This window comes from Pipistrellus hanaki (genome assembly GCF_964339955.1).
Source record: "Pipistrellus hanaki genome assembly, chromosome: 1".
Classification (NCBI taxonomy): domain Eukaryota; kingdom Metazoa; phylum Chordata; class Mammalia; order Chiroptera; family Vespertilionidae; genus Pipistrellus; species Pipistrellus hanaki.
Window position 1 is genome coordinate 16,139,033 of NC_140503.1, and position 21,790 is coordinate 16,160,822.

At 43.0% G+C, this 21,790-nt stretch overlaps 1 protein-coding gene across 4 annotated transcripts in view; it reads left to right on the forward strand.

The window, feature by feature from the left end:
- The window catches only part of STON2 (stonin 2), a 129,606-nt gene that overhangs the window by 95,214 nt on the left and 12,602 nt on the right, over positions 1 to 21,790 (forward strand). For all 4 annotated transcript variants that reach the window (XM_084891462.1, XM_084891460.1, XM_084891461.1 and 1 more), the window contains one exon: positions 18,851 to 20,683. In XM_084891462.1, the coding sequence (XP_084747588.1) occupies positions 18,851 to 20,683 (1,833 nt within the window). The remainder of the gene's footprint in view (positions 1 to 18,850; positions 20,684 to 21,790) is intronic.

Consider the following 21,790-nt stretch of genomic DNA (forward strand, 5'->3'; position numbering starts at 1 on the left):
GAGTGTCAGAATCCAGGTTTCTCTAACTCCAAAGTCCATGCTCTGAACAGCTATGTTATATTGTCCCTTTTAGAAAAAGAGAAAATAAATTTATAGAAATTTACTCACCACCGTCGGCTACAAATGAGTTTTGACTTGAAACATAAACCCAAGTTTGAAGATTTGCCACCACTTAGGTCAAGAGAACACTGCAGTTTCTGAAAACATTTCCAAAAGATGTAATCCAGACGCCTAACATTACACATAACTGCAGCAGTGCAATATGAGCATGGCGCACCAGCTTAGATTCTGTTGGAGGTATAACTTCTATTGTTGTTGTTTTTAAATCTCTCTTGGTAGTGTTGGCCTGCACTCATATTTTTTTGAAGCATGAAGAGTCTGAAAGAGCGATTGTTGAGATGAATCTTCAGATGCTGTTCCAGTTATGATACTCAGTGTTTCTATAGATTGGCACCTCCACCCTCCATGCTGAATATTCAGGATAAATTAGATTTTTAGAGGTATTCCCTATTTAAATTATATTCTACCCAAAGAATCGTTTGCTTCTCTATTTAAATTATTGGTGCTCATTGTTGTCCCTGCCAGCTAAAGAAGATGGTAGTTACCATGCTTAGGCACGGCAGCAGAGCTGCCTTTGCTTGATAATTTGTTATGGGGTTCATGCCCTATTGTACCTTTTGTTTGTCTGCTTTATTGCAGAATGCCCACTTTTAGCTAGATTTTCCCTTCTTCATTTCCCTAAGAGTCAATGAGTTAAAAATGAGTGAATGAGTTGTTTTTACTAATGTGGTGAGTGTCAAAGCAGAGTGAGTTCTGGGGTCTCAGGAAGCTCATAGGTTTTTAAAACTATACTGAAATCATGAAAGGAAGAGGATTGAGTTTTGAGAAGGTGGAGTTTCTTGTCTTTACAGTGTGACTGATCATGCAGGCTCGTCTGGGTTTGAATTCTGACCCCATCCCTACCTCACAGTGTGACCTTGGGCAAGTGACTTAACATCTCTGTGCCTCAGTTTTGTCATCTATAAAGAGATGATAGTAATACCTATCTCATTGGGTGGTTGGAAAATTTAAACAAGATAATCCAGATTAAATGCTCAAAACAGTTCAGATACACAAAAAGTAGAAAATAAGTGCTTAGCCCTGGCCGGTATGATCAATGGTTAGAGTGTTGGCCCATACACTGAAGGGTCTGGGGTTCAATTCCTGGTCAAGAGGACATATCTGGGTTGCAGGTTTGAATCCGTGGCCCAGTTGGGGCGTGTGCAGGAGGCAACCAATCAATGTGTCTCTCTCACATCTATGTTTCTCTCTTCTTCAGTCTCTCTGAAAAAGAAAATCAATGGAAAAACTATCCTCAGGTGAGGATTAACAAACAAAACAAAACAAAAAATAAAAAGAGAAAAGAAGCGTTTAGGCACATATATGTTGGAGTAATTGCTCCATATTAGATGTACTAGGGGAATGTAAAGAAGTATAAAACTCTGGCCCCAAGGATCTTATAATCATAACTAGAGGCCCATTGCATGGATTCATGCACCAGTGGGGTACCTTGGCCTGGCCTGCGCCCTCTTGCCATCCAGGACTGCTCGGGGGGATGTCAGAGGCCTGGTGCATGGATTCAGCCCAATCCCTACAGGCCAGGCCAAGGGACCCCAACTGTGCATGAGTCCCTATGAGATTCATCAGTCTCTTTCATGTTCCCATGCCTGTGCATTGAGTGCCTGCACCCTGATGGCCAGTGCACATCATAGCTACTGGTTGAATGGTCGAAAGGTCACTTAGGCTTTTATATATATATATATATATATATATATATATATATATATATATATATATATATATAGATATAGATATAGATATAGATATAGATATAGATATAGATATAGATATAGATATAGATATAGATATAGATATAGATATATATATAGATATATATATATATATAGAGAGAGAGAGAGATTAAAAAGATATGGGGAAAAAAATAGTTGACCCTTTAAGAAAGTGTTGGGAAATTCTAAATGGGTGGTACAGAAAAGAAAAACCTATTAATTCAATGAAAGGAGAGATTACTATGGATTAGAGTGTTCTGGGCACAACTCACAGAGCAGTGAGAAGTATGGCTGCCAAGGATGAGAGAGTAACTGATGAGAGAGGAGCACAAGGGGACTTGTTCTCCAATCTGGGTGCTGGTTACTAAATGTGCTCCATTTGTGAAGAAGTATGGAGCTGCATCTGATGGTATGTGCACTGCTCTGAAGGTGAATTATGCTTCAAGTAGATGAAAGGGGCATTGGTTTGGAAGTGTGGCTGATATCTGACCTTAGGCAAGTTATTTAACCTTGGTGAATTTTATTAATTTACTAGAGGCCCAGTGCATGAAAATTCATGCACTGGAAAAGGGCGTCCCTCAGCCTGGCCTGCCCCCTCTCACAGTCTGGGAGCCCTCAGGGGCGGGAGGTGAACTGGAGATCAGGGGAAGGCAGTGCCCCCATCACACCCCTGCTGGTGCCACGACCAGCAGGACAAGCCTCAGCTGGCCCTGGTTACCTGAACCTTGGGTGGCCATGGGAAGCTGGGCAGTCGCCATCTGAGGCTTGCCTGTGCCTTGGGCATCTGCTGGGGAACTAAGGGGACTGGGACTCTCTGGAGGTGGGTGGGCCCGACCATACTGTGTGCCTGTGTGCCTGCAGGGCTTAAGGGACTGGAAACCGCCATCTTTTGGCTGTGGGTGCCACCATCTTTGAGGGCGTGGTAGTCAATTAGCATATTCCCTCCTTATTGGCTGTGGGCTCCTCCATCTTTGTGAGGGCATCATGGTCAATTAGAATATTCCCTCCTTATTAGATAGGATAGAAAACTGATCCTCCCATAGGGTTGTCATGAGGATTAATGAGAACAATGCATGCAGAACAACTAGTCCAGATGAGACACTAGGATTTTTCATGCACCTGATCTGCGCCCTGGATGGAAGGTAGCACATTGGGACAGACCTTTCCTGTGTTAAGGTTGGTTGCTTTGTTGGGGGAGTGACCTCCTGTCATGACTGGCGTTGTGAATGGGACCTGCCACACTGTTTCAGTGTGATGGCTCAGTGACTCAGCCCCTAGGACAAAGGGCACTTCTGCTTATCAGAGCCACTGCTTGACAGTTGTCCCCAGCACCACTGTGGGTTTCCTTTTCCTGTGTTTAGTCATAGCCACACCTGCAAGTCAGAGTGCAGCGCCAAAGCCAGGTGTGCACTCAGTACATGTTTACTGGGTGTATGCCGGGTGCCAGGTGTTACGTTAGACTCTGACAGAGCTCGGAATGATGACTAAAAACAGCGTAAGAAGTAAAACACAGGCCTTGCCTATACAAAGCTTATAGTCAACAAGATATACATATTTCTTCTGAAAGCTACTTTTTTCAACCCTTTCTCCCCTCTTTCTCTCTTCTGATAGCCTCTACCCAGCCAGTACATATTCTTTCATGTTCTTATTCTCTCCCTCTCTCCCTCACCCTTCACTGAACTCCACTCCATGGAAGCAGGCTAAAAGCCATTTCGCATGGCCTCGAGCCAACAAAAGCAATCAACGCATAGCATATATCTTCTCCTTGGCGCTGCTAAAACTGCAGATGACTATGCCTTATGTTAATTATGATAACAGAAATATCCATTTATTAGGTGTCTGTTACATGCGAGGCACCATGCCAGGCAATTGTCTACATTGTGTGTAACTCTCACAACATCCCTGCAGGGCATCATTGTCCCGTTTCATAGGTGGGGGACCTGAGGCTTGGAGAGCTTATGTCCTTTGCCCACATCACCCACAGTCTGTCTGTGGCATGGTTGCAGGCCTGCAGTCTCTCCGCGTTCCGTGCTCCGTGTAGAGCTGTTTGCGCTGACGATTAGATAATGTAAACATCCTCCTGCATCTGTTTGTCAGTCAACTGTGCACATAAAAACCCTGTGGTTAGGAGAGGTTGGCACCATGCTCACCCTTGCTGTAATTATTCTAACTTGACTGGAAATCTCAATAGAGAGCCAGTCAGCCTTGCAAAACTCCTGAGCTCTTCTTTTGTAAAGGCTTCAGTAGTCAGCCCCAACAACGGTGCCATCAGAAGGGATGCTGAGCCTGTTTCGTTATCTATATTAAAATCTTGGATGTAGGTGTCTCAGGAAGAGCCTCTTCGTGGAGAAAATTCTGCCATTTTGCTCCTGCCTGCCCAAGCGGGCGGTCTCAGATAAACTTAATACTGACTGCTAGCCTGTTCTGGAAATCTGTAGGCCGATAGGGGAATCTGATGAAGATTCATGTGAGCGTTGCTGTGATCTGGGCACGGAGGAGGCCGCTGATGAAATGCATGGTCTGAGTGGTTTGTACAAGGAGGCACAGTGTAGAGGGGTGTGGTTCCCACGAGTCCAAATGCCTTTAGGTCCTGGCCTACACGCTTCTTTTTTTTATTTCTTTTTTTAATTTTATTTTTTCCTTTTTTCCCCCCTTCACCTCCCCCCAGCCTCCCCTATCCCCCAGCATATGCCTTCACCTGCTCTCCCCCCCCAGTGTATTGTATCCATTGGTTATGTTTATATGCATGCATACAAGTCCTTCGGTTGATCTCTTACAGCCCCCCCCCCCCCCTCCCTCAACCTCCCTTGCCCTCATGCTGTAGTTTGACAGTCTGTTGAATGGTTCTTTATCTCTATAACTATTTTCCCCCCATTTCTTTTCTTTAAAAAATCTTGCAACTGCAGCCGAAACCAGTTTGGCTCAGTGGTAGAGCGTCGATCTGCGGACTGAAAGGTCCCCAGGTTCGATTCCGGTCAGGGGCATGTACGTTGGTTGCGGGCACATCTCCGGTAGGGGGTGTGCAGGAGGCAGCTGGTCGATGTTTCTCTCTCATCGACGTTTCTAGCTCTCTATCTCTCTCCCTTTCTCTCTGTAAAAAATCAATAAAAATATTTTTTTTTTAAAAAAATCTTGTTGCCGAAACCGGTTTGGCTCAATGGATATAGCATCGGCTTGGGGACTGAAGGGTCCCGGGTTTGATTCCGGTCAAGGGCATGTACCTTGGTTGCGGGCATATCCCCAGTAGGGGGTGTGCAAGAGGCAGCTAATCGATGACTCTCTCATCGATGTTTCTAACTCTCTGTCTCTCTCCCTTCCTCTCTGTACAAAATCAATAAAATATATATTTAAAAATAATAATAAAAAATAAATAAAAAAAAATCTTGCAACTGCAGACTAGAAATAAACATATAGTAACAAAAAATGTTTGAGTCCCAATTTCAATGTCAAACAGTTCTGAGACCCAGTTTCAATGTCAAATAGTTCCTTATGTGTACATGTCAGCAATGATATCTGGATGATGGACAGATGGTGGTAATGCAGGTCTGACCCTCTCTGGTTTGGTCCTGGGCAACCTGCATCGACGCAGAGCTGCTGACTGCTAGCGTGGTCAGACGTCATCAGCGTCTTCCATCTCTGGACTGTCTCCTCTTGTCGTCGTGGTTGGTTCAAGCTTCTATAAACCACTCGGACAGAAGCAGCAGACTCTACTTAATCCGCAGCCTCACGATGTAGATTGGGGCTCAAGTCAAGTACAAGTGAGGAGGGAGGTCAAAAGCCAGCAAATCACAATGGCTTTAGGTCTAGTCTTAAGCTTCCCAGCCTCAGAAGTGAATCATACTCTTGTTTTGAGAGGTGAGGCTTTGTGGAGACAGACACAAATTTACATTCGGAGATGTATGTTGGCAATAAGACCAAGGAAGGCCAGTTATTTGTTCAAAAACTAAAAGCTACTATAAGTTTCTTCTTAAAAGCTACTATCGAGTTTCTTCTGCACCTGCCTCAGTCTTTACAGGTACAATAATCTTTTCTCACAGCAACCCTTCATGTTGTTGGATAGTTACTCACATTCCACAAATGTGAATACTGAGCCTGCCTCCCTACCAACTGTATTTAGTTTCAGATCTTGAACTCCTCCTGTTCTCCCTCAGTGCCTGAAGGCATTCTGTCTGCTGTGACATTACCAACTGAGATGCTACTTGAACTTCAATCAGCTCAGCCAGGATTTTCAGTCATTTCACTTTGTATATACCTGCAAGAGCTCTTTCTGTTGTATCCTCATTGCTTTTGATACATTGTAATTGGTTGCTTAGTTGCTTGTTTTTCCTGCTAGACTCTGAACTTAAAGGAGGTGACAGTGACTTATTCATTCTTTTATATGTTAGGTCTGTCACAGTACCTGGCAGTGTTGTGTAGTGAAAGAACTGGATTTAAAGCTTGTGTCTAGTTTTGTTGACGTTATATCTTCAACACATGGGACACTGCCTGTTGTTAAACAGTATATGGCTCAGTAACTATTGAATGAATTAATAGATGAATGAAAATAATCTTAGATGTTATTTCTTCTCTTCAAATCTTTTTCATTATCAAAACTGAGGAATACTAGTATCTACATTGTAGGGTTGGTATGAGATTAAATGAATGAAATTAAACCAGGTGAGCAAAGGTGTGACAGTGACTTTTGAGATTCAGACAGTCGTGTTAAGGCTCATTATGTTGCTGCATGTCTAGCTAGTTCACTTGTGTTTATCTCTATAGTAGTGCTCTCTTATATGCATATGACACAATATGCTTATCTGTTCTCCTATTGATGGATATTTAGGGTGTCTCCAGTTCTTTACTTTTGTGAATAAAGCTGCTATGAACATTCTTCAACAGGTCTATTTGTGGATGTATTTTTCATTTCTCTCAGGCATAGACATATGAGTAGAATTGCTGGGTCATAAGGTAAGTGAGTGCTTAAATTTACTAGAGGCTGCCAAACCATTTTGCAAAGTGACTTTATCAACAGTATAGAGTTCCAATTTTTCTATATCCTGTGACACTTGATATATTATTACACTTTCTAATTTTAGCCCTTCCAGTGGGGGTGTAGTATTTTACTGTAGCTTAATTTATATACTTCCCTAGTGTATAATGATGTTGAGTACCTTCTCATGTGCTACATGGCCATTGACATAGCTACTTTTGTGAATGGCTTGTTTTTTTTTAATTGGGTCTTCCCTTTATTGATTTGTGGGAATTTTTTATATATTCTGGATACAAGTCTTTTATCAGTAGTGTGCCTTTTAACTGTTTAAATTATGTCTTGATAAATCTTTTGATGAAGTGCAATTTATTATATATATTTTTTATCGTAGTTGTGCTTTTGGTGTCCCAAGAAATTATTGCCTACCCCAAGGTCATGAAGAAATTTTTCTGTGTTTTCTTCTAGTAGTTTAATAGTTTTGGCTTTCATATGACCCCTCTCCGGTTAATTTTCACACTTATATATGTGGAGAGAAAGATTAAGATCTTTTTAAAACAATTTTTAATGTATTCAGTTGCTCTAGTACACACACACACACACACACACACACACACACACACACACACACATATATCACAGAGGAAGGGAAAGGGAGAGAGAGAAACATCAATGATGAAAGAGAATCATCAATTGGCTGCATGGGAATTGAGCCCACAAATTGGGCATGTGCCCTGAATCGAACATGATCTACTGGATCGTGGGTTGACGCTCAACCACTGAGCCACGCCAGCCAGGCTCCCAGCACATTTTATTGAGAAGAACTTTTCTCTCCATTGAATTCCATGGCTCCTTTGCCAAAACTGAAATGACTGCATATGTATAAGTCTACTTCTAGACTCTACATTCTGTCCCATTAAACTATTTGTCTCTCCTAGAATACTGTCTTAATTACTGAATCTATATAGCAATCTATAAGTAAATCTTGAACGTTGGTAATATGAGTACTACAACATTTTTCTTCTTCAAGATTGTCTTGACTATTGACAGCCTTTGATAGAAATTTACAGCTTATCAATTTCTACATAAAAAGTCTGGGCATTGACCTGGCCGGTGTGGTCAGTTGGTTGAGTATCATCCCATGCACCCAGAGGTCATTTCAGAGCACATGACTGGATTTCAGGCTTCATCCCCCATGGCAGCAGATCAACATTTCTCTCCCTCTCTTTTCCTCTCTCTCTAAAAAATCAATAAAAACTTATGTTTTTACAAAGTCTGGGAATATTGCTGTGACCGGTTTGGCTCAGTGGATAGAGCGTCGGCCTGCAGACTGAAAGGTCCCGGGTTCAATTCCGGTCAAGGGCATGTACCTTGGTCGCGGGCACATCCCCAGTAGGGGGTGTGCAAGAGGCAGCTGATCGATGATTCTCTCTCACCAATGTTTCTAACTCTCTATCCCTCTCTCTTCCTCTCTGTGAAAAATCAATAAAATATATATTTTAAAAAAAAAGTCTGGGAATATTGATTGAAATTATATTGACTCTAAAAATCAATGCCATAAAAATTTTCATCTTACCATTTTGAGTTTTCAAATCCATGAATGTGAAATCTCTCCATTATTTATGCCTTCTTTAATTTCTCTTAGCAATGTTGTGTAGTTTACAATGCAGAAGTCTTATATATTTTTATCAAATTTATGTCTGTATGTTTGATATTGTTATGCTATTGTAAATAATAATTTTTAAAATTTTGTTTTTCAATTATTTTTTTACTCATTACTACTATACTTTTGTTGGTATCTCTGGATTTGCTCAGCACTCAATCATGCCACATGTGAATAAAGGGAATTTTCTCACAGCAACCTCTTTTCTTTGCTTTTCATATTCTGTTCTTACCTTGATGCAGTGCCTAAGGACTCCAGTATGATATCGAATAGAGTGGTAAGATTGAGGAAAAGTGTTCAGTATTTCACCATTGTGATGTTAGCTGAGTTTTTATTTTATACATAGCCTTTATCAGATTGAGTCAGTTCTCTTCCATTCTGGTGATACCAAACCCAGGTTCTGATGCCTGCCACTCAAAAACCAAGAGACAGGGACTGGTGGAAGGGAAATCAGTTTATTCAAGAGCTGGCAGATTGAGAAGATGGTGACTCATGTCCCAAAGACACTCTTAACATCTCATGCAGGCAGAGGTTTTTATAAGGAGGGAGATGGAAAACAATAGAGAGATCAAGGGAAGCGAAGTGAAAAGTTCTCTATGTGTAGAACAGCACTGTCTGTTTATTCTAATAAGGCCCTCGAAAGTGGTCTGATGTGTGTCAGGTTGATGGTCAGCAAATCTCCCAGGGCTGGAGTCTGAATCTTTTGAAATTAGCTACTAGAATTCTTATACAAATATGCTGTTTATCTAAAAGTTGCATGATAGTCAGGGTCAGCATTTACAGAAACTATGTCAAAAGAATGGAGGGGTGGGTTACACTAGTATTTTGAGAGTTTTTATCGCCAATGGATGTTGAATTTTACTAGGTAAATTCTCTTCATTTATTGAGATAGTCTCACAGTATATTCTTATAAAACTCATTATTCTTTATACGTTTGGATGACTTCCATAATGTTCTTGGTAAGTGCAGAGGAGTTGCCTGAGAGGAAGAAGTTCAGCATGTATTTAAAGTGACCACCAGACCCTTGTAGCATGTACAGTTTAATGTCACATGACCATTTGATTACTACAGTCAACTTATGAATACTTTCAGCTGTTGTTCTCCTTAGTTTCTCCATCATCAACCTTCATAACAGCACAGATATTCCTTGTTTTAATGGTAAAGGAGGAACTTTGTATGCTTTTTCTTATTTCTTTCACTTATCTGTATTTTCTACATTTTCTTCAATGGATTACTTATGTTAAAACAGTTCTTAAACTTCTCTATAATTACAATATAGACTAGTAGACTTTAGGCCCATTCCTATCAGATCTTTTTGAAGTTATATCCAAGTCACCTTTGATTCCATTTGGATGTTTCCTAAATGTCTTAAAGTAGCGCATTCATAAACCATTTAATAGTATCTGATTAAACACTTCTTTGTTGATCCTCCTATCATTTAATTTCAGAAGATGCTCCTTTTTCCCTCTCTCCCAACTTCGGGTTCCTAAATAAAGTTCTCAGCTCTATTCAGTTCAAGAGGACTTTATATAGCTTCTCTTCTCTAGGAACTTATTGCCCAGAATGAGAAAATAAACACAAACAGATCGTTCCTACGTGTGCTGATCTAGAGGAATAGATGAGGGACTTCAGTCCTCCTTGGGAGTTTAATGACTCCCAACAGATTGCGTCTGAGTCCAGGGAGACTTTGCTCACAGGTAACTTTCTAATGTTGGCTTTTAATTTCTGGCATTGTTGTTCATCTGAAACAGTTGAAGCCTTCAAGGCCTGGAGCTGGAGAAGCCTTCTTCAGACTAGACTGAGACTGGCAGTGCTAGGATGTGGAATAGGGACCCGAGGTAGGCTGTTATTATTTCCAGGGACTGTGCTTTGCTTTGCTGGAACAGGAAGTCATTATCCTTGAGAGTCCATTAACACTTCAGGAAAGGGAAGTGTCACTTGCCTGCCAGCACTTAGGTTGGCTTTATCACTGGAGCTGTGGAGCCCCCCCAAGGAGCTATTCCAAGCCACTGTCCTGTCAAAATAATCATTTTATCCCCTTTCTAATCACAGGTTCCTGATACAGGGAATGTTTTCTGCCTTTTCTCAATACTTTATCTGCCTACCAGTTATTTTCATTGCCTATGTTGACTATTAAAATTGAAACTTGAATGCTACGGAAAGAAAAACCTTCAAAATGAAGAAATAAGTGCCCTCTTTCTTTTCATCAGTAATAATTAAAATAATTTAATCTGTATAACATGCCATCTTTTACAAATGGCATTCACATATCTCATTTGGCCCTCACAGCCAAGTGGTGGATAGACCAGATTAGTGTTATTATCCATTTCAAAAATGAGGAAACCAAGGCTTAGAAATCAAGTAACTAACTCAAGAGTAGATAGTCCTAAAGACCCAGCTGCAGTATGCTGCATATACCAGAATGATCCAGCTGAGGGTTGGGAATTATGACCTCCTAGGTTCACAATCTATTTCTACCACTTACTAGTCTGTGACTTTGGTCAAGTCACCTTTCCTCTATGCCTCAGTGTCCCCAGCGGTAAAAGAGTTTTAGTAGTAGTACTTACCATGCATGTGTCCCCAGATTCATATGAGACGGTTTCAGAGCAGCTCTAGGCAGAGCAGCTGGCCTAAGATCACGATGGTGAGCGCAGCTGTTGTCTCCAATGGACATGGAGGTGGTGTAGGTCATTATCCTTCCTCCACCTGCCCCTCCTGCCCTAAAACCTGAAGTCTGTGTACTCCAGACACACTCCAGAAGTCACCAAGGGCTCTGTGGGCTTAAAGAATCCAATCCCAAATTAAATACTTTAAAAATAGCTTTTCCCGGCTGAATTTTGCCCTGGTTCTGAAGATTGTGTGGTTATTGCTGGTACACACCCTTTCCCCCTTTTCATCGTAACCAGAAATCTTAAGCTTTTAGACAGAATAGTTACATTCTTCCTCTCAAAATATTTTTGGGACTATTTATTCTTCATTGGCCAGCAACTTTTTATCAAATTCACGCTGAGTGTATTTGCCACAGTCTGCTCTTGAAGATAGGATGGAATTCCTATGCTATACAGTGCATGCTCTTGAAAAGTCATTGAGGAAGCAAACCTCTTTGTTTAATGTGCAGCCTGCCCTATAATGTAACTGAGGTTCTTGCTTAGAGGTGGCAGACGATTCCGCCTTTATGTCTTTGCTTGACTTCTCTCATATATGCAAAGGAGAAGAGGCCACAAGTAACCACACATGTGTGTCCAGCTGCAGAGGATGCTCAGTGTGACCCCTGGGAAATGCCTTCAATGTAGGACATAGAGGTTACTGTTTTTAAAGACAGGAAGACAGCATGTTCGTCAACCTTTCAGTGTGTCACAGCTGGGCAAGAAACATTAGATTGGAAAATAGAAGTTCTGATCCCCTTATATCTGTCTAATGAAATCCCTGACTTTTAAGTGTCAACAGGAGTCACATTTACTTAATGAAACAAGTCATCAGCATTGGCCATCCTTTATCCAGTGACACACTTTCTTATTACTTTTCACATATCCTGCACAGCTCCACTGAGGCGGCCAGACATTGCTCATATGACTGAAATTAACATGTTCATGCTCTGCCCTCCAGAACCTATTAGCATACACAATGCTCAAACCAGGTACTTACTGCCAACCAACATCTACTGGTGCTTCCTGTCTTCATACTGCCTGTTTTGAATGTGGCTAGAAAAAGTTCTAATTTTAAGGATATTAAGCAGTGGACCAGTTAAATCCATTAAATGATCTCATTTATCCTTACAACAACCCTATGATGTGGGTATTGTTATTATTCATCCTAAGAACTGAGAGGTACTAAGGTTTAGAGAGGGTTATATAATGTGCCCAAGAACTCACAGTTTTCTTTCTTTTTTTTTTTTTTATAATATATTTTATTGATTTTGTACAGAGAGGAAGGGAGAGAGATAGTTAGAAACATCGGTGAGAGAGAGTCATCGATCAGCTGCCTCTTGCACACCCCCTACTGGGGATGTGCCCGCAACCAAGGTACATGCCCTTGACCGGAATCGAACCCGGGACCATTCAGTCCCCAAGCCGATGCTCTATCCATTGAGCCAAACCGGTCTCGAACTCACAGTTTTCTAATGGCAGGGCCAGGCCAGCCTGACTTCAGAGCCCAAGCTTTACCTTCTGCTGCCTGCAGTGGCACAAAACAGGCGGTGGAGACCAGCCTGGGGATAGGAACTCAATCCCGAATTAGTACAAATGACTTTTAGGCTAGCCTTTCCCTCATGGGATTTGTGTCCACCCAGGAGATACTAGTGTATATAGGCTGGACACTGTGGATGCAAGTCAGGGAAAGTATTGAGTATATGAATTATCTGCAAATAGCTTTCTACTCTGTTTGACTGTAAATTCCCTATTTTATGAGTTTTCTGAAAAATTTGAAAGATTCAGGAATACAGATAGAGCTCTGCCTGCTAGAATAAATTTATTGTTTGCTAGAAATTAGTTTTCCTATTTAAAAAAGAGGTTATTTTAGCTTGATATGATTATAGTTTATAAAATTGCACCTACCATTAGTCTATAAGAATGTCTCCTTTGATCTTGGTAACTAACAGGGAGCTGGACAAGTACTGAAATGAAATCAAATTACCAACTCCTAATTCAATTGGGAAGAAGTGGTTTACTGCGAGCTGTGCTGTTTGGTTATTTTGTCCTTGTCATTGCTGGAAAGTCCACATAAAGAACAATGGATTTGGGATAATATAAGTGAAAGGGAATCATTGGAAGAGATCCTTTTTAGCTTGCAGGAATTGCCCTTACCTTTCTGAAACTAGACAATCAATTTCACTACTTGAGCCAATTACTAGAGACAGGGTAAGCAGAGACAGGATTGAATCACATATGAGTGTTTATTCCAAAAATGCTGGCAGTATAGGAGAGCAGCAAGTCATCCACAAATATCTGCTGTGCCCCTCTCCCCCTCCATAAGCCAGCTGCTTATATTGGGTAGAAAGACAAAGATTACATAGAAAGTTAGAACTATAGGCATAGGAAAGTAGGCAAGGTATAATAGTTCCTGATTCCAGGCCATAGAGGCTGGGGTGGGGTTGCAGAGGGCAGGCAAAGGGCAAGCACCTCCGGGGAATAGATTGTTTCAGCAGCAAGGTTGTTAATCTTTCCATAATGAAAGGCAGTTCTCAGGAAAGGACGATGGACTGCATTCTGATGTTGGCTCCCAGCCAGGTTAGAATGTGCTTTCTCTAATCAGAACAGAACGATTATGGTTCACAGAGCATGATTAATATTTCTTACTAGAGGCCCAGTGCATGACATTCATGCACTGGGGGGAGGAGGGACCCTCAGCCCAGCCTGTGCTCTCCCTCCACTGCTGTGTGTTCACCAGCTGTGAGCCTGGCTTCTGGTTGAATTGCCACGCAGGTGGGAAAGGCTCCCAGCACTGCCGCTGTGCTCCCCGGCCATGAGCCCAACTTCTGGCTGAGCGGCACTCCCCCTGTGGGAGCACACTGACCACCAGGGGGGCAGCTCCTACATTGAGTGCCTGCCCCCTGGCGATCAGTGCACATCATAGTGAGCAGTAGTTCTGCTGTTCGGTTTATTTGCTTATTAGCCTTTTCTTTTTTTAATGTATTTTATTGATTTTTTACAGAGAGGAGGAGAGAGAGCTAGAGAGCTAGAAACGTCGATGAGAGAGAAACATCGACCAGCTGCCTCTTGCACACCCCCTACTGGGGATGTGCCCGCAACCAATGTACATGCCCTTGACCAGAATTGAACCTGGGACCTTTCAGTCCGCAGACCGACGCTCTATCCACTGAGCCAAACCGGTTTCGGCGCTTATTAGCCTTTTATTATATAGGACTAGAGGCACAAAATTCGTGTACTTGGGGGTGTCCCTTAGCCCAGCCTGCACGCTCTCCAATCTAGGACCCTTCAGGGGACATTCAACTGCCAGTTTAGGCCCGATCACAATCCAGGACTGCTGGCTCCTAACAATTTGCCTGCCTGCCTGCCTGATTGCCCCTAACCACTCCCTTGTTGGCATGATTGACACATAACTGCTCCCCTGCTGGCACAATCACCCGCAACTGGCCTCTCCTGCCAGCCATCTTGTGATGATGTGGGGGTAGCCATCTTGTGATGACATGGGGTGTCCATCTTGTGGTGGCCATCTTGTGACAACATGAGGGTGGCCATCTTGAGACATGAGGGTGTGAGGATCAATTTACATAATACCTCTATTATATAGGATAATTATAGCTAGTCCCTGCTATTCTATTTCTGACCCTAACATTTCTCTGGATACTCTTAGCACAACTGATTGTATACCCTGCCCCAAAAAGATCTTTTGAGTTTCTCCTGGAAGCTATATTGTAGCCTACCATAGTTTACAAATGCAAGATAAACAGACTTCATAGAGACACAGTTAGAATGCCTGCCCCCTCTTCATCCCCAGTACACATGTACACAAGGGTATTTGTGAGAGCCTCCAGTTCCATTTCTCTGCCCCTGACCAAATTTGCAGAATCAACTTTATTTATTTATTTATTTATTCAAATATATTTTTTAATTTATTTTTTTACAGAGAGGAAGGGAGAGAGATAGAGAGTTAGAAACATTAATGAGAGAGAAATATCGATCAGCTGCCTCTTGCACACCCCCTACTGGAGATGTGACCGCAACCAAGGTACATGCCCTTGACCGGAATTGAACCTGGGACCTATCAGTCTGCAAGCAATGCTCTATCCACTGAGCAAAACCGGTCTTGGCTGCAGAATCAACTTTAAAGAGTTAGCAGTTCCCATCGCTAAGGTTCAAAATGATCAGACTTTGTGTCTGATTTACAGTAGGATGGCTCTACTATATAACTGTTTTAGGACTTTGCAGGGAAAGAAGGCATTGCTTGGTGTGCTTAAAGTATATAAACCCATCAGGGTAAGAGTGCAATTCGAGAATGAGGAAGGCATGGGAAGTGGGCAATGGTAAATCAGAACCAGAGAGAACAGATTGGTCAGGAACACAACATATTGGAGATGTTCCTGGGCCATTCATCCAACTTAAAGTCTAATCCCATCTTGATTAGCGGGGAGTGATTAGCAAACTGTCATTTGAAGAAGGTGCTGAGTACTGTTCTGGAGGTCCTCCTAGCCAATTCAAACCAGAATTTAGTGTCCAATGTTCTTGATAGGGATTCTGTCAAGTAGTGATAAGTGGTAGTTCAGTGAATTGGCTTCTTCACTTGGGGGTATCTCTGACCATGTAACTTTACCAGAATCAAAGCATCCTCTTTCCATGACAATACTAGGACAGATGAATAGACTCCCACCCTCTGTGGTTGTTTTTTTGTTTTCTGCCAGTGTGTTTGTGATGATAACTAAGCTCCAGTTGATTTCACCTAGGTTAGATGCTGCCTTGATAAGGTTAGATGACTAACTCCTTTCCCTCACCCACACACATTCATATGTCAGGGGGTGACATTCCTGACCCTATGCCCAAAAGCGTCTCTGTATAAGTGGATGTTAATCCTTGTTTAGCTGAGTTCTTTTCCTCACTGAAGAATGCTCCTAAAAAACTGTATCGAGATAACTCTTGCCAATCTAAAAGGCAATGGGAAAAAATTAACTGGATTTTAGTTTAACAAACAAGCATGAAGAAAATAGTTAATGATTAAATGTAGGACTTGCTTTTTAATCTCACCTTGGGCAGTTCCTTAAACTCAGTGAGGCCCAGTCACCTCAGCAAAATGAACAGGTCAATTTCTGTTTCTAAAATCCCTTCAAGCCCTCCAATTCTGTGATTTGTGTTCCTCTCTTCGCTTTACATTTGACACAAATATTTAAGTGCCGACTGTGCGTCTGAGACTAGTTATACAGTTTTAACTATATTCTCTTGTATAATAGTGACTGCTATCTCATGTTGAGAAAACTGTGATAATCTAAGAATATTTCTTCTCGCCGCTGCTAATGAATTCCAGTGAACAGCCCTCAATAAGATTTTTGCATTTGCCATTGGCATTAACAAATTATGCTACCCAATTAGGGGGAAAAGATGACAGAGTGTCTGCTGTGTTTAAAATTTCATAGAAATGGTTATTTTTTTCTCCCCATAGTTTTTACATTTTTTTTCAGTTTGGTGGCTTTGATTACCATTGTAATCATTTCATTTAATCTTCTGCAAACTGAAAATAAGGCTGTGGTCTAACATGAAAAGAATCCACCGTTTTCTTTGGTTTGTATCAGTGAAGACACTAACCAGAAAGCTCTTAGGTCCTGCAAACTCCCGCTGTGGTGTAAAACAAGAACCTAACCTTCATCTGTGGCTTTTGTTTGGCAGCAGCCCAGTTCGTCATAAGAGCAATTTGGAAGTAGCAAGTGGAAGAGATAGTAATTAAAATAAAGCTGGATTTTTGGTTTTTGGTTTTATTTTAACGAGTCAATAAAACACAATTGCGATAGTTAATTTAGTTCTTAAAATAATTAGTTTTTGCTGATTTCTTACTGGAGAAATTTGCTCGCCTCCTCTACCATTGTTTCCAGTATCAGCCACACCAGGTTGTGTGTTCGATTCCCAGTCTGGGTGCCTATGGGAAGCAACCCATTGATGTTTCTCTTTCACGTCAATGTTTCTTTCTCTCTTTCTCCACACCTCCCCCCCCCCCCCCCCCCCCCCGCCTCGCCTTTCTCTAAAATCAATAAAAACATATTTTTAAAAATGAAAGAAAGAAATTTATTGTAAGAAAATTATCTTCACTGGAAACAAAGGCCTTTTCCCCCCCTTCTTTTTTGGCTTGGGAAAGGAAGATCAGAAATACTATTTTGGGGACAAGATTCCCAACAGACGGGAATCCTTTGGCAATTCAGGCAGAAAGCCAGCCTCCAAAGGAAAAGGACTTTAGCTTGTCTTAAATCAGGGAGTGGTGATGAGCTCAAGGGTGCCCCTGATACAAGGGTGGGTCAGTTCCAGACAGGGTGGGTGGGAACAGAGACTCCATAGAGCCGATTCATTAGAAATTGATGGGTTTCAAGGTTCACTCCCTCCCAGCTCTGTAGGGAGGATCAGTTATAGCTCCAAGGAAGTGATTATATTTTACTCAGGCCCACATTATTCCTTTAGTAGTAGTAATACATAAAATATAAATTCTAAAACCTGGGTTGTTCCTGACCCCTTCCCCTTTATTTTCCAGAAAATAAATCACATAGGCATCTATAAAAGTGGGCTAATGATTAATTTGATGGATAGTGTCTTTAATTTAAAAATGCTTTGAAACCCTTTTGTGGTGCTGTACATACAGAAAATACTTTTTGTGCCTATGCATGCTCATGTATGTAGCCTACATTTTCAAACTGACATTTCCAGTAGAAGGAATTGCTATTTGTTTGAATAAATATCCTTGGAAAGATGGATGGCAAGCCAGCCTTCCCATCCACGTGTAATTACATTTGCAATTGTGGGTGGCATTTCTGATTTGTTATGATTGGATATGATTTCATGAAAGTTGAGCGAAGCATTTAGAAAACTCAACTATTTGACTGGAGCATTTGAGTATCCATTTCTCTCTAATTCCCAATTCCTGGCAGTAGAAACACTGGGTGGAATAGTAGCAGAGACCCCTGTACACATTCTTCTAGAGCAGGGGTGGGGAACCTTTCTTCTGCTAATGGCTATTTGGATATTTATAACATACTAGAGGCTCGGTGCATGAAAATTTGTGCACTCAGGGGGTCCCTCAGCCTAGCCTATGCCCTCTCACAGTCCAGGAGCCCTCAAGGGATGTCCATCTATCAACTTAGGCCCACTTCCTAGGAGACCAGGCCTAAGCTGTCAGTCAGACATCCCTCTTGCAGCCCAGGAGCCCTTGGGGGATGTCCACCTCCCCACTTAGGCCTGATCCTGTGGGTTCAATTCCAGTCAAGGGCATGTGCCTGGGTAGTGGGCTCAATCACCAGTAGGGGGTGTGCAGGAGGCAGCCAATCAATGATTCTCTCATCATTGATGTTTCTATCTCTCTCTTCTACCTCCCTCTCTGAAATCAATAAAATTTTATTTTGAAAAAATAATACAAACTTTAGAGCAAAGAAAACATCTATCCTAGAAACTCATATAAAAGTGAGAGTGTATAAGAGTTCAATTTGCAAGGGAACTTGGTCCTACCAATGCTTCTATATCAGTAGACTCATCTGTATTCTTACTGTATTGGACATAAGGCCCCTCTTGTGTGCTTATTACAAAATTCTGTGTGCCCAGACTAAGCACTTGAGACAGGTAATGAGTTGCTTTGGAATTTATTGAATTCCAGATAAAATGCTAGTCATCGCTCATTCTCATACCTCAGTTTCTCATATTTCTAGGGGCCCTGGATAGCAGCCCTCACGTGTTTTCTTTTTCCTTTTAGACAACTCTTCCTCACTCCAGGAAGATGAAGAGGTAGACATGGAGGCCATCCGCTGGCAGGCCAGCAGCCCTGTCATGAATGGGCACGCTGCCACTCCGGTGACCTCTGCTCGTTTCCCCAGCTGGGTCACTTTTGATGACAATGAAGTCAGCTGCCCTTTGCCACCCGTCACCTCTCCTCTGAAGTCAAACACGCCATCTATTGCATCTGTGACCCCAGATGAACCTTATTACTCAACTGGCTCCTTTAAGAAGAGGGAACGTCCCAAGAGCACGTTGATGAACTCCAAAATTCAGAAGCTGGACGTTTCCTCCTTAAACCATCCGCCTCCCATAGCCGAGGCTCCACCTTGGAGGGCCACCAACCCTTTCCTGAATGAGACTCTCCAAGATGTACAACCCTCCCCAATCAATCCTTTCAGTGCTTTCTTTGAGGAGCAGGAGAGGCGCTCCCAAACCAACTCCACATCTGGCACCACAGGCAAAAGCCAGAGGGACTCTCTCATTGTCATCTACCAGGATGCCATCAGTTTTGATGACTCAAGCAAAAACCAGTCACACTCCGATGCTGTTGAAAAACTCAAACAACTCCACATTGACGATCCCGATCATTTAGGCAGTGCGACACTGCCAGATGATGACCCAGTAGCCTGGCTCGAACTCGACCACCCGCCTGGCTTAGCACCTTCCCAGCCCAGGGACGGGTGGCCAATGATGCTAAGGATCCCCGAGAAGAAAAACATCATGTCCTCCAGACACTGGGGACCCATCTACATCAGACTGACAGCTGCTGGTTACCTGCAGCTGTATTACGAGCAGGGCCTAGAGAAACCATTCCGAGAGTTCAAGCTGGAGATCTGCCATGAGATTTCAGAACCCCGGCTCCAAAACTATGATGAGAATGGCAGGATCCACAGCCTGCGGATCGACAGAGTCACATACAAGGAAAAGAAGAAATACCAGCCCAAACCTGCTGTCGCCCACACAGCCGAGAGGGAACAAGTGATTAAGCTGGGCACCACCAATTACGATGACTTTCTGAGCTTCATCCGTGCGGTCCAGGACCATCTCATGGACCTGCCCGTGTTGTCCATGGACTTGAGCACAGTCGGCTTGAACTACCTGGAAGAGGAGATTACCGTGGATGTCAGGGATGAATTCTCTGCCCTCGTGAGCAAAGGGGACCACCGGATTCTCCAGCACCACGTCTTGACACGGATCCACATCCTGAGTTTCCTCTCGGGGCTGGCAGAGTGCCGCCTGGGCCTCAACGACATCCTGGTCAAAGGGAACGAAGTCGTTTCCCGGCAAGACATCATGCCGACCACCACCACCAAGTGGATCAGGCTCCACGAGTGCCGTTTCCACGGGTGTGTGGACGAGGATGTGTTCCACAGCTCCCGGGTTATCCTGTTCAACCCTTTGGACGCGTGCCGCTTCGAGCTGATGCGCTTCAGGACAGTGTTTGCCGAGAAGACCTTGCCTTTCACGCTCCGGACGGCTGCGAGCATCAACGGGGCGGAGGTGGAGGTGCAGAGCTGGCTGAGGATGTCCACCGGCTTCTCCTCCAACTGTGACCCCCTCACTCAGGTTCCCTGTGAGAACGTGATGGTTCGGTACCCTGTGCCCAGTGAGTGGGTGAAAAACTTCCGCAGGGAAAGCGTCCTGGGGGAGAAGTCTCTGAAAGCCAAGGTCAACCGGGGGGCCAGCTTTGGTTCCACCAGTGTGTCTGGCTCGGAGCCTGTCATGAGAGTGACTCTGGGGACTGCCAAGTACGAGCATGCCTTCAACTCCATCGTGTGGAGGATAAACCGGCTGCCTGACAAGAACTCGGGTAAGTGGAGGGTGGTTCTTGTTTGTGAAAACCACTGCCCGGTCACCAGACAGCAGGATCAGAGTTCCACACCCTATTTCCCTGTGAAGAGCTGAGTTTTGGTTTGTGATGGGGATGGGGACGAATGGGGAGTGGGACAAGAAAAGCAAAAATATTTGAGCAGAGTAAGTAACAAACACTTCACTCCATCATTTCACCTCCTAAATTATGACACGTCTTCTATAAAGCTCTGTATTATTCTCCACTGAGCTGCTAAGTGGCTTTCCAGGGCAGCTATGAATTTACATTACTTTCTGACTCATTAAAACATTATCTATGTTGCTGGAAGCTATCCATTGCCAGATCCTAGAAGGCTTCTAGGTTCTGAAGAGATACTTTTTAAACTATGCCCTGGTGTAGCTAAAAGGGCCAGTTCATTACGGTTCATCATATTTGCAGTACAGGTGAGGAGTATATTTTTCTCCCAGCCATCCCGTGAAAGGCCTGCCAATTATTGTATCTTGCTCAGAGTTGGGATCTGGAAAAAGGGAAGAGGAGAAATGGCCTCTGATCAGATGGAAGATCCAGCCAGGATATAACGGTCTAAAAAAGGCTAAAATTCTACCAACAGAAAGTAAAAGAAGGAATATGTGATTATTTAGTCAGAGAGATCAAGCCTACCAGCCCTAGCGGGCCTGCTCACAGCTATCAGGGATGGTTTTGTGCTTGCATGAGCCCAGGAGGCAATGGCTTTCCTCATGGTTCCAGTGAGATTTAGTGAAACCACAAAACTAAGGAGCAAGCAGGCCAGCTCTGTAGCCTCATTTATGAGAGTAAGCCTGGGTGACCCCAGTGGCAGGCAGTGCACCCATGATCCTCTAAAACCACTTCTCTTCTTGTTTATAATAAACTTGGCTCATCTGATCACAAAAGTGGGTAACCTAGCCGAGCAAAAAGAATGAGGTTTGGGGGAACTCTTGATTGGAATGTCTTTCTCTTGTGCAGACTCTCTTATTTCCAGTTTCACCATGGAATCCTAGCAGTGTTCTGCGCCCTCATTTCCTGTTCTGTGCAGAGAGGCTGTTATCATACTCTAAATATAATACGATGGGGTGGCAAGAAGCAATG